Source organism: Mya arenaria, chromosome 17, assembly GCF_026914265.1.
Source record: "Mya arenaria isolate MELC-2E11 chromosome 17, ASM2691426v1".
Taxonomy (NCBI): domain Eukaryota; kingdom Metazoa; phylum Mollusca; class Bivalvia; order Myida; family Myidae; genus Mya; species Mya arenaria.
The window spans coordinates 7786966-7800720 of record NC_069138.1 but is presented as its reverse complement, the minus strand read 5'-3'; the positions used below and the strand labels follow the sequence as shown (position 1 = coordinate 7800720).

The following is a 13755-nucleotide window of genomic DNA, read 5'->3' as shown; positions in this document are numbered from 1 at the left end:
ATATAGGCGTGTTTTTTTCTTTCAGGTTTGCTTATACTTACCGACCGACCCTACTGTTTTGCATTTAGATAAACATATGGATTATTCGGTAATTTTCCTAATTAAACGAATTTGTTCATGTTAAAATTGGACCATTTTATATATAAAACCTTTTACAGTGGTGATATACCCTGATAGAGGTCGGTTTTATTCAGAATTTCGGTTGTCAAAAACAAAAAGTTATGCCTACCACTTTGTTTGGAAATGTGTGTGTAAACAATTATTTTGTTTGACGTTTTACGCATTGCAATTAACTTTGTTTTAAGTATAAGTAGACCACTCTTTAATAAAAGTATAACAATTGAAAAACCTGTTTAATATTTTCTTTTATGTATGCATTGTGCCTGTACAAATGATGTTTGATTAATTAATGTCTGGTTTATACGTCGGTATAGAGGTGAAATACATGTTGCTTTTTACCCAATTAAAGCGTTTTGCGTTGCTCAAAATAAGTATTACTAAGTATTTTACTAAAATCTATGAAGTCAATCTAAAGAAGGATAAAAATATCAACTAAATCGACAAATTTATGAAAAAAGGGGGTAAATTAAATATTCGCTGTTAAAAATTTAACTTTTCCTTAAGTTGAACATTTCCAGTAAGTAGTTTAAGACTATGCCCATGGGCTCGAGAAAACTGTCCAACCATGTAGGCGTACGTGAGGACTACTTTTTGGCCACTACCTCATTGAGGTAAGTGCTTTAAGCTTTAAGACTATGTCCCTGGGCTCGAGAATAGAGACCCACAATGCAAGTGGACGTGAGAACTACTTTTTGTGCACTACACCATCGAGGTTAGTGCTTTAAGCTTTAAGACTATGACCCTGGGATGGGAATAGAGACCCACCATGTAAGTGGACGTGAGGATTACTTTTTGTGCACTACATCATCGAAGTAAGTGCTTTAAGCTTGAAAATGTGCCCCTGGGCTGGGAATAGAGACCCATCATGTAAGTGGACGTGAGGATTACTTGTTGTGCACTACATCATCGAGGTAAGTGCTTTAAGCTTGAAAAATGTGCCCCTGGGCTGGGAATAGAGATCCACCATGTAAGTGTAAATTAGGACTACTTTATGTGCACCAAATCATCGAGGTAAGTGCATATTTAAACGTTTAGAATGACATGAACAACAGGAGGAACATTATCCATGAGAGTATCAGCCTACAAATACAATACTTATGTGAAACACTACAGAAACAAGCTCAGTAGCAAACAGTTTAAACATAAACCCGGTGTAATGGAAGTGGGTAAACGCCAAAGACATAGAACACAAAAAAACAACGAAAAAACACAAACAAGAAACATGAAAGAACAGCACAAACTCCACAAACAGCACAGTGCATACATACTATATATAAAAATCTAGGTATGCTTATAAAGGATTGTTAGGTTTTTATCAACATATTAACTAATCTTTTGAGTTCAGATATGAGACTCAGACTCAGTAAAGCAATTACTTGTTTTTGTTATACAAGTATGAATGCGGATTCTATTTAGAGGCACATTCATTGGGTGCGAAATACATTAAACGAGAGACACCAGATGTAACACTCTACAGACAGAACACATATGCATAAACATAGCTTTAACAATCATTTTTTACATTTACTCATTGGAACGGTGAGTGAAAAACTAGTTCATTTCGGGCTAAATTAGGATGCAACCTCACTATCACACCAACACTTATTAGGCCCTGCCTGAGGACGTCTCTAGTGGGATAAGTTTTTTTTTACAATTTTTAATTGTTTATTTTTATTTTAGTCTATTTTCATTGTGTTTTACCCCCTGTTTTTCTAATGACACTGTTATTATTAGCCTATGTAAAAATCGTTTTTAAACATGCTCAGGCGATTTATGTCAGACGACTGTCTTAAAATTACTTCATCGTACCTTTTCAAGGAACTCGTTTATATTGTTCGACATACAATACGTTTTCCAGGTAATAAATCTGGAAACACATTTTTATCATAATTTTACTCTATGATATCAACATAAAAAGAACACAATATACAATTATAGTATATATGTTTATAAAAATCAACCTTGGTGTTAGAGGGGTGCGAACCGACGCCGGTAAAAAATAACAATACATTCGCCTTAACAACTAATTTAACAAGAAATTAACAAACATGGTGGATATTTTGACCTCTGAACAATACATTGATAACATCACGAGAATATTTCAATAAACCAATGGCACAACAACAAATCGCAAAAAGCTGATATCAACGCTAATGTAAATTGTTGTCTCCAAAGACGATGTTTGAGCAAATATTAACATTTGCTGAAGGGATCCAACATTTGGTATCTTAGTTTTAACACTTGTGATGATTTGCCAGACTTTATTTCATCATACGAACGAAGTGCATTTTACAAAAACATGAGCAAGTCCCATTAAGATCTAGCACTGTTGCTCCAGCTTGAATCCTTGGTTTTCAGATGATGGTTCTCAGGTCTCTGAGGACAAGAAATGTTTTATCAGTTTAATGTATGTTATTTTTAAGTTATTCTTTCTGTCAGCAAATCTATGTAATGATTGATAATTGTTGTGACAAGTGTAATATCATGGCCATACATTCTAGTTTCTTTCTTTTGGTAGAAGTCAAGACACCTGCAGCATATCTGGATATGACAAACTTTCAAGGACATGCTACCACAGCTCAGATGACGTGGGTACCGCTGACGTCACAAAGGTCGTTATTATACCGGTCCAAAGTAAGCTCTTCTGTCGGTGCAATTAGCAAATTTGCTGCATTAATTTTGACGTTAATGCGATACTTTAAAACAAGTATGTCATATTACTTTTCAGAATAAGTATATATAACGCTTAGGTTAATGCATTATTTAAGATGGCAAGCAATGCCTTAAATGTGCTAGACACCAGATGGGAAAATTGCAAGAAAAAAGACAATTGTCAATAAACTTACTTAAAATATAACCTACATTTTAAGCCAATAAATACAGAAATGCAATCATTATGTACTAGGCTGAATCGTTAAGAATTTCACCTTTTGCGGGTGTTTAAAGGCTCGGCTACTGCCACTCATGAGATACACTCTCCATGGGTCAGATTTTGCGTTGAAAATTTATCAGTCAATTAGGTAGTATTTTAAGTCGGCTAGATGAACAAGTTTTTAATTAATAAGGATGGCTTGTCTGTTACGCTCATTCCTCCCGTTTATTATTATTTAGAATTTATTTCATGGCATCTTACTATTACATAAAATTGATATTGTTTTGAACAACGCATTAAATCTTACTTAGCGATGTATCACATCGTTTTCGACACAAATATACTTACTATTTACTGGAAAACATTATGCGCTTATTTTTAACGGTTTAACTCAGCTGAGACAGCAAAATAATCATGTAAAAATATGAATTATCGCATTCATACAAGCTCGTATTGTATTTTGTATTTTTCCGATTGGGATCATCGCATAACTCCTTTAACAGTAAATAGATATAACTATTACCTTTAGTTTCATATAAGCCGTTCAGTCAGATAATTGTGATACAATAATGTCCGAACATTTGATACTTCGGTAGTTCAACACACATTAACACACTCTTAAATCGTGAGCTGTACAATCATTTCACAATAAAATATCGTCAAAGTTTAAACATAACTGACACCAACCACAGGCAGCAGTTACGTTGACTGGACTCACTCTATGGCCACCCCCCCCCCCCCCCAAAAAAAAAATAGTAAAAAAAAGAGAATTAGTAAAAAATAATAGTAAAAAAAAAATAGAAACAAAAATGAAGACAAAAAATGATTGGAACATGATCATTATCATAAAAACATAATTTTCAACCAAAAATTCCACCAATTTTTTTTTCCCAATATTTACTATTATTATATAGTAAAGGTTGACATATGAATGCCCTCGTACGTAGGGTGGTGTTTTTGAAAAGCACGTAACTAACTTATTTTAACCAATTGTCTCCAAATAACTTGTCTCTGTCACAGAACATAATAAAGTTATAGGGTGGGTCCTGTCAACGTAACTGCTGCCTGTGATAGGGTGGGTCCTGTCAACGTAACTGCTGCCTGTGACACCAACACTACCACACATTAACCTTTTATTTGCAGCATAAAACTATAATACATATTATTGAAGCTTCTTTAATTCCTGTAAAACACATTTATGAAAGTGGTATTTTAAATAATAAAATATATTATATCAGCAATTAATTCCATTCGTCCCCATACACACCATTACTCTTCATGAAAACCAAACTCAACAGGAGATAGAAAACAAATTATTTCCTATTAAATGCAAACTTAACTTAACGGTTTTTTTTACAAGTCAAGTCAAGAGTTTATTTTGTAAATAAAGGCTTCCGGCCCAAAGTACATTTCAAAATAGTAAACATCATACGTAATGCTTTAAGTTGTGTCATAGTACATTTATACATGAGATGAAAAAGTGTACAAAAAGTGTAATTATTCTTATTCCTTGATACAATTCAAAAGATGAAGTATGTACATTGCTAATTTTCTTATTGTGTTAAAGTCATTTGTGGATAGTAGGGCATAAAAACTATTCAGATCATCACCAGATTCATACCAATTTAACAAATATGGATTCCTTATATGTGTATATTTTTACGACGAAAAAAGGCATGGTATTCACAATCAATTTAAGATTTATCATTATTCAGTAGACAGAAATTGCAAAATCGATCATGCAAAGCAATGCTTAATTGACTTCCAAGTTGAATGTGCAAATCATGATAAGAACATCTGGATTAAGCATATGCTATTTTATGTTTTAGTGGCATCTCTATAAACAAATATCGTTCGATGTTAAGCATATGCATTATTTACAAATCTATTAACCATTCAAATACTCAATGAAGAGAGAGACACCAAAGACATAATAAGCTCTTGGAAACTGTTCAACCGCATCTAAGCAACAAGTATGCGAAAACAATACACTATTGCAATGTAATTTCAATATTTACATTTACATGAACATCAATATTAAATTCAATATGATTAATGATGATGAATGTTAATTTAAATCTAAGAAATGTTAATTTATATGTTAAGCACAAAAGAGGTGAAGCCCGAAAACGAAGACCTAATTCCTGATATCTCACCCGGAGGTTATTTATAAAGCATCGGGGTTCGATGTCAATCCTTTCTGACATAAACTATATCGGCAGCCTGGCAATCGTTTTAAAAGAAAGAAGCATTGATTTGTTTCCATCCTCATGGCGATTGAACAAATGAAACGCCTGTTTTGAATAAAATAAAAATTATTTAGCTATTAAGACACTTAAAACATTTTCAATTACTTCGAACATTACCGACTTGCTTCGTTCTTTAAGTGGCCATTATCTTATTTTAGGGCCTTATAAATATTTAGAAAACGAAAACATGAATGTATACTTTTGCCATTCTCATTTGTTTTGACCAGAATTCTTCACGTGTCTAAAATAGGTTAATCTTTGTTGAGGTCTACAAATGTCTATTTTTCCGTGACTTATAGCTATTTTATTCGATTCTATCTTGACTTTGAAAATCGCTAAGTAAGGGTACATACTACTATTACAAATAGAGCATAAACAGTTAAAAAACATTAGATCATATTTATTTTTAATTAGCAAATGTGATTATTTTGAAGAAACAAAAACGTAGTACTTAATATTATTGACCTTATGTTTTTAAAGACCATAATTATGCAATGTTATTCATTAATATTTACATTCTCCTAGTTCTTTGTGTATATAAAACTTGACGTTCATATTGTAGAACATCCAAGGAGTTATGACACCATTGTTTACATCAATTTTGCCCTCAAATTGGATAAGCGCGACGTCATTTAACCAATGATATACGACGTTACAAAAATAAGCTATTATTTTATACAAACGTATGTTTTCGGTTACACTTCTTTATGAACAAATACTCAATTGCAAAAGATACTGCTAAATTTAATAGCAATGAATTTTGTTACGTAAATGTAATTATAAGTATTGATATCATTTTTTCTTGCGTTTTTGCTATGAGAACGCAGTAGTGCAAGCGAGCAAATGACCAAGAATCGCTTGCCCTACTGAGTTCATACAGCATAAACGCAAGAAAAAAAATGCAATCAATCCTTAAGTATATGTATCTGTAACAAAATTATATCAATTTACATATTATTTCCATATGTACCTAAAACATGTAACAAATGGTTTTGAATTCACAGGTCTGTGTCAATATGGCGAATATCTCGTTGACGGGGCCAACCCGGTACAAGATTTCCAGCTGACAGTGTCGTCGTATCACGTTCTTTATGATAAACAGGGTGCCCGCTTAAATTCGATGCCTACAGAAACCAACGCAGGCTCTTGGTGTGCTGGAGTTATTGACAAGAATCAATTCATACAGGTATGAGTTTAATTTTTTAATTGCACCTTTTGACACATTGTCATATATATCATAAAATACATAAGTTCCGTGCCTTTATCGGCTATGGAAATCTCTTTACTCTACGAAGTTGGTAAGACAACTCCCTTGCCATAGTCCACTATCTGAATCTAGTTGGTGTACATATATGATAAATGACTGAATGATGTGTCGGAAGGGTTCAATGAAAAAAGACATTCCCGTACACTGCTGTATGCGTACAACACTTAGTTTTATCATTGTCAATCCTCTGATAGAATGAGAATGTCAAACGTAGACACATTCGAAAAACAGTGTCACAAAAACGCTTTAAAATAGTGTTTTTGCAAACCAATAGAGGATGGCGATTTTTACAATGAAAAAACAACAACAAATTATGGTACACAAGAGTGATACTGCGTTATGCGTACAATATTTTGTTTTATCAATGTGTTACCTTATATATACCTGATATATTTGAAATACAGTGTATAAAAAGGCTTCGAAATAGTGTTATTTGTAACTAATAGACGATGAAGTCTTACCGTTTTAATGCATGTTGGGTCTGTCTACGTTGTTTTGTGCGTTGTTTTTCGATTTGTACATTCGCACCCTTCAACAAATGTTTTGGCTACTAGGCTTAACCCGTGTTCGTGATTTTATTATTTGAAATTGCGCGTCACGACATTTACATCAATAAACGACTGCATTGCGTTTTGTTCATGCAATATATAAATGAAGCATCTACAACGTCAACATGTACCAACATATCAGTATATATTCATACCTCGTTATCGGCTTCTCAACGTGACGTCAGTCAGACGTTTATTTATTCGCCCAGCATACATGAATGATATTTATTATCATAAGCCTTAATATGCGTCTATGAACATTGACGGGCTTAGCCATGTGATTCAAGACTATGATTTATAAGTTATCAGTTCTTCATAGATTTTACATTTTGTAGGTCGAGTTCAGTAGTTTGGTTGAAGCTACAGGCATCGCTCTTCAAGGTCGACAATTCTCAGTACATCACATAACATCATATAAGTTCCTGTACAGTCTAGACTGTGTCACTTTCATCACCTATCCAAACACAAATGGAACTGACATGGTAAACATTTCAGATTAACATAACGTTTGTGAAAATATAATTGGCATCATCATTTGCAGTAATCCACCATTGTACTCCACTGCTGCTGCTGCTGCTGCTGTTGATGCCGCTGCTGCTGCTGATGTTGATGATAATAATAATAATAATAATGATGATGATGATGATGATGATGATGATGATGATGATGATGATGATGATGACGATGATGATTTTTATGGGGTTGATGGTAATGATGATTTTAATGGGGACAGTGTCGGTGGTGGTAGTGATGATGATGATGATGATGATAATGATGATGATGATGATGATGGATGTCAGTATTATTGTTCAAGTATGACCTCATTCCCACTGGATGTATATTCAGGGGTTTCCTGGAAATACAGAGAAGGATACAATTGTGACAACTATGCTGCCTTACCAGGTGACCGCACGGTGTGTGCGCATTAACCCACAAACCTGGGTCAATTACATCAGTCTACGCTTCGACATACTCGGATGTTATTAAACATACTTACGGAAAACATAACTTTACATCACACAAATTTACGTTCGTAGATGTTGTACACATAATCATTACTGAAGTTTATAAACCAATATGTATAAACCAATATGCTTTGTTCTGCACAGTTTATTTATTCTGCTTATATGATATTTGATTTTAAAGTTTTAGAGTTATTTTATTTGAATTGAAATGAGACAATACAACATTACCTGCTGACAACGATCAGTCAGTGTTAATTCAGGTGATCAGTCAATATTTATTTAGAAGAAATAACAATACCTGTTGACAACGATCAGTCAATGTTGAATCAGACGATCAGTCAATATGTATTTAGACGAAATAACAATACCTGTTGACAACGATCAGTCAATGTTGAATCAGGCGATCAGTCAATACGTATTTAGACGAAATAACAATACCTGTTGACAACGATCAGTCAATGTTAGTTTAGATTGTTTTTGTTGATTACTTACGCTGTATAACAGTGTTTATGCCTTGAAAAAATATTTTCCTTTTAGCGTTTTATTACCCACGTTAGTGTGTCTGTTGTGCTTTGCCTGATGTACCTAAAGGCGCTGTTAATCTGTTAACTCGTAGGAGTGTCTATGATACCTTGCGAGTACCGCTATAAATGGTTCGTTAGAGTGTTTGTAATGATTAACTAGTAGTACCATACAGCGCTGTAAATATTTCGTTAAAGTATTTGTTATGCCTTGATAGCGGTACCTTTAAGCGCTGTAAAACTTTCGTTAAAGTGTTTATTATGCCTGGCTTGCAGTTTCTTTAGGCGCTGTAAAACTTTTGTTAAAGTATTTGTTATGCTTTGCTAGCAGTACATTAAAGCGCCGCTGTAAGACTTTCGTTAAAGTATTTGTTATGCCTGGCTTGAAGTTTCTTTAGGCGCTGTAAGACTTTCGTTAAAGTATTTGTTATGCCTGGCTTGCAGTTTCTTTAGGCGCTGTAAAACTTTTGTTAAAGTATTTGTTATGCTTTGCTAGCAGTACATTAAAGCGCCGCTGTAAGACTTTCGTTAAAGTATTTGTTATGCCTGGCTTGAAGTTTCTTTAGGCGCTGTAAGACTTTCGTTAAAGTATTTGTTATGCCTGGCTTGCAGTTTCTTCAGGCGCTGTAAAACTTTTGTTAAAGTATTTGTTATGCTTTGCTAGCAGTACATTAAAGCGCCGCTGTAAGACTTTCGTTAAAGTATTTGTTATGCCTGGCTTGAAGTTTCTTTAGGCGCTGTAAGACTTTCGTTAAAGTATTTGTAATGCCTTGCTAGCAGAACCTTAAGGCGCTGGGTCAAGATTTGGTTTTGTTGTAGGTATTGCCTCCTTTCAAACATTTTTATTTGTAATTTGTTCAGTATCTGAGCATTCAGATATCAACCTTTATCTTACTGGCAAACACCAGTGCCGATCCTGGCTGATTTTGAGCACTGTGTCATAACCATTCGTCTTAAGTACTGCTACTTCCATTTTATTCACAGATTCACCATTGATATATGATGCATGTATATATATCTATTCGATCAAATTATATTATTGAGGAACAGATTGTTTAATAGATCCCAGTTAGGGGACGAATGCGGGGAGCGTTGGAAAAAATTGAGTACGTGTCGGAGACGAATTTGGCGAGTATAAGGAGATGAGGTTGGAGAGAATAAGGAAACAAAGTGGGAACGTGTTGGAATGAATTGATAGTGAAGTGTTAGATTTGAGACTAGTCGGACACGAATTTGGAGAGAAGAAAGAAGAGTGTTGAAACAAAATGGAGCGCAGTTGAGAACGTCTGGAGTTGTGAATGACAAGATACAATCGGGACTTACATATTTTTCTTATAACCTTTTCATTATATTATGAACCATTGTAATCATTTTATTCTTAATTAAATTTAGTTAGTCAAATTGTGTCCTGTTAATCGTACACTGATTTAAGGAATTCGAACCAAATGTCACTACGTGACAGGCTGTAAAACGTTCATTACCTAGTACGATCTAATAACCTTGAAACAGAAACACAAAAGTATAGTCTTAGACGCTTAAAGTAGAAATACAAAAGTATGGCTAATATTGTCACTGAAGCCTCACGCGAAATTACAAAACTAAAGCTATTATAATCCTAGAACCTTGAAGTATAATAAAAAAACATATATACAGGTATTATGATACAAGAACCTTGAAGCAAAAATATAAAACTATAGTTAGTATAGTCGAAGAACCTCTAACGCAGAAATACAAAACTATAGTTAGTATAGTCGAAGAACCTCTAACGCAGAAATACAAAACTATAGTTAGTATAGTCGAAGAACCTCTAACGCAGAAATACAAAACTATAGTTAGTATAGTCGAAGAACCTCTAACGCAGAAATACAAAACTATAGTTAGTATAGTCGAAGAACCTGTAACGCAGAAATATAAAACTATAGTTAGTATAGTCGAAGAACCTGTAACGCAGAAATATAAAACTATAGTTAGTATAGTCGAAGAACCTGTAACGCAGAAATATAAAACTATAGTTAGTATAGTCGAAGAACCTGTAACGCAGAAATACAAAACTATAGTTAGTATAGTCGAAGAACCTGTAACGCAGAAATACAAAACTATAGTTAGTATAGTCGAAGAACCTGTAACGCAGAAATACAAAACTATAGTTAGTATAGTCGAAGAACCTCTAACGCAGAAATATAAAACTATAGTTAGTATAGTCGAAGAACCTGTAACGCAGAAATACAAAACTATAGTTAGTATAGTCGAAGAACCTGTAACGCAGAAATACAAAACTATAGTTAGTATAGTCGAAGAACCTCTAACGCAGAAATATAAAACTATAGTTAGTATAGTCGAAGAACCTCTAACGCAGAAATACAAAACTATAGTTAGTATAGTCGAAGAACCTCTAACGCAGAAATACAAAACTATAGTTAGTATAGTCGAAGAACCTGTAAAGCAGAAATATAAAACTATAGTTAGTATAGTCGAAGAACCTCTAACGCAGAAATACAAAACTATAGTTAGTATAGTCGAAGAACCTGTAAAGCAGAAATACAAAACTATAGTTAGTATAGTCGAAGAACCTCTAACGCAGAAATACAAAACTATAGTTAGTATAGTCGAAGAACCTGTAAAGCAGAAATACAAAACTATAGTTAGTATAGTCGAAGAACCTCTAACGCAGAAATATAAAACTATAGTTAGTATAGTCGAAGAACCTGTAAAGCAGAAATACAAAACTATAGTTAGTGCTATTTTATTTCCTTTCGATGCTAATGCAAAAGAAACTATCAGCAATATTTTGGTGTTGTTTAACTGGTATGTGTCCACAATACTATTCATTTAAAACAAACACACATTTAAACAGGCTTATGTGCTATACACAATCAATGTTCTTTTTAGTTGGTTTGATCATTTAAGACAATTGTGTCACACATAATAATGTATTGAAATTAAACTTATATTGTGCCCCTTTAAACTAAATTTCCCTGTCATCAGCCCGAAGTTCAGTTCAGGCTTACATGTCACTCACATCGCATCGCAGCGTTACACTGCAAACGTTGAGACAAACATGCCAATCTATTTTACTCAGTGAGAAACAAAAGATGTATTGTACAAGTAATTTCCCATTTCGTTATTTGCTGATGTGCTTCTTTTACATCTCTGGTTGTAATTTAGTGGCCTATGCCTACGGTTATATTTTATTTAATCCTTTTTAATTAAGTTAGTATAAAATACGATAAACAGAAAACAACAGAGAAACAGAACCATTACAATGTCGACTCGTTTATGTAAAAGGGCAGGCGATGGTATTGGGCCACGCATGTTTCAAACACCAGTTACGGCCCTTTACCTTACTGAGGTGCGTAACTTTGTTTCATTGAACATTTTGTTACTCATTGAAAGGGAAAATTAAAACAAAATTTATTTTAAATACAAATATTCGAAGGTGTAATCGAAAGCTTGAAGTTGATACAGACAAAGATGCGTCGTTTGATAGAACTATGCGATGTTTTTGTATCATGTTTCATTACAAAACAAGATAGACAAAGAGGTTGAACTAACCGAAGAAGTTTTCACAAACTGATGATTTAATTTGTCTGCTATAAATTTAAGTCAACTAGCCAGCTCTGGGTTTAGTGAACGTTTACGGTCGCTCAAGTTGTTTAATATCCATTTTACATCTCAACGCATATACTGCAAGCGCTTAACCAAATCGCTAACAGCAGCCGCAAACACGTGTACTTTATTTAGGTGGTATATGTCCATTTACTAATCTTACTACTCTTAACGTAGATTGCCGACGATACACCGTTAGTTCTACTGGGTTTAATTATGCCGTATTTTGAGGGATTTCGCATGAACATTTCCATACAGTAAACGCAAAAAAAAAATGTTTTTTATTGCGTAAGCACGGCATTACTAAGAAAAACAAAAAGGTTATACCACGAGAAAGATTAACAAGTCAACATTCTTATCATTATTAATGTTTAACCTAAAATATATTGTGTATGTTATTATTAAAATGGGAAAATATGACTGTATGATATAACCAAATGGGAATATCGTTGCGGTCAGAGAGGTTTGAATATTGCATGCCGGGTATGAAATGTACATAATTATATATTTGCTATTTTACTGCATCATTTACGACGATTGGGTTAAACATAGATGCGTGGCGACTCATATTATATTTGTTTCATTTCAAAGACCATTGCTTACAGATTATTTATAAGTGAAATAGAATGCCGACGAAACATTTTAAATATCTTAGTTTTCATTTGCATTTCTTTATCTCAACTGAAATCTATTTACGTTGTTATTAAGGTGCGTCAAGATCTGTTATCATCACGAACCAGGATTTAAGGACATCTTGCCATTATCTGTTGGCAATCTGTTTCAAACAGGACATATTCTAACAATTACACAATCTGATCGTCGGTAAGATTATTATTTTGTTAAAATAAAAACTAATGTGAAGGTTTCCGCTGTTTAAAAGTTTGTTATTGTATATTATAGAGATTTGTCTTTTACATTAAGTTTTATAGTTATAACTATATTTAACAGTCAAACAAATTTGTGATAATTCAATGTATTAATATGTTACTAATACTATTGCCGCAAGTTAACTAATTTTTTTTCTGTTTTTCAGGTACCAATGATACGGCTTGATTTACTCTTACTGGTTGTAACAATACCAGGTATTCATTTATTATATTACTAATATGAAAATAATAACCACATAGTTGACAATAATATCTAAGTGTATTCCTTCGTTGAAATGAATAGAAATGTTGATTTTAGATTCAACGTTTGCATTTCTGTAAAGAAAGTTTATATTTTATAAACGATTGGTACTTATAAGTTTCACTCATGTTCAAGTGAATGCATACTTTGATAAGATTTACCATTTACATGTTTACTTTATTTATGATTGTTGGGATAAGAGTGTGGTTGTGCACGCAAACTGGTTTAAACCCTCCGTAAATTTACATTTTACTACCCGATCCAAGGTGGAACCTAACACACCTAGTTTTTATATAATATATATGCACTGTGTAGTTTGTAGAGTTTTGTCATGTTGTTCCATGTTTCTTGTTTTTGTGTTCTATGTCTTTGGCGTTTACCCGGTGCCATTAAACGGGGTTTATGTTTATACTTTTGGCTACTGAGCTTGTTTCTGTCATATCAAATACAATTTTATTCAACCAGTTCAGGAAATATGT

The 13755-nt window shown here is 33.5% G+C and overlaps 1 protein-coding gene across 1 annotated transcript; it reads left to right on the top strand.

Annotated features, from left to right (window-relative positions):
* The first annotated feature begins 654 nt into the window (after positions 1 to 654).
* LOC128224432 (inactive carboxypeptidase-like protein X2) lies at positions 655 to 8043 on the top strand. Its single transcript, XM_052934274.1, has 5 exons — positions 655 to 731; positions 2639 to 2754; positions 6246 to 6427; positions 7392 to 7538; positions 7903 to 8043. The coding sequence occupies exons 1-5, from the start codon at positions 655 to 657 to the stop codon at positions 8041 to 8043; spliced, it is 663 nt and encodes a 220-aa protein (XP_052790234.1).
* The last annotated feature ends 5712 nt before the right edge of the window (positions 8044 to 13755 follow it).

Coding starts and splice junctions, on each gene's coding strand:
- LOC128224432 (XM_052934274.1), top strand. CDS start 655: ATGCCCATGGGCTCGAGAAAACTGTCCAACCATGTAGGCGTACGTGAG. Junction 732..2,638: donor TTGGCCACTACCTCATTGAG/GTAAGTGCTTTA, acceptor TTCTTTTGGTAG/AAGTCAAGACACCTGCAGCA. Junction 7,539..7,902: donor ACACAAATGGAACTGACATG/GTAAACATTTCA, acceptor ATGTATATTCAG/GGGTTTCCTGGAAATACAGA.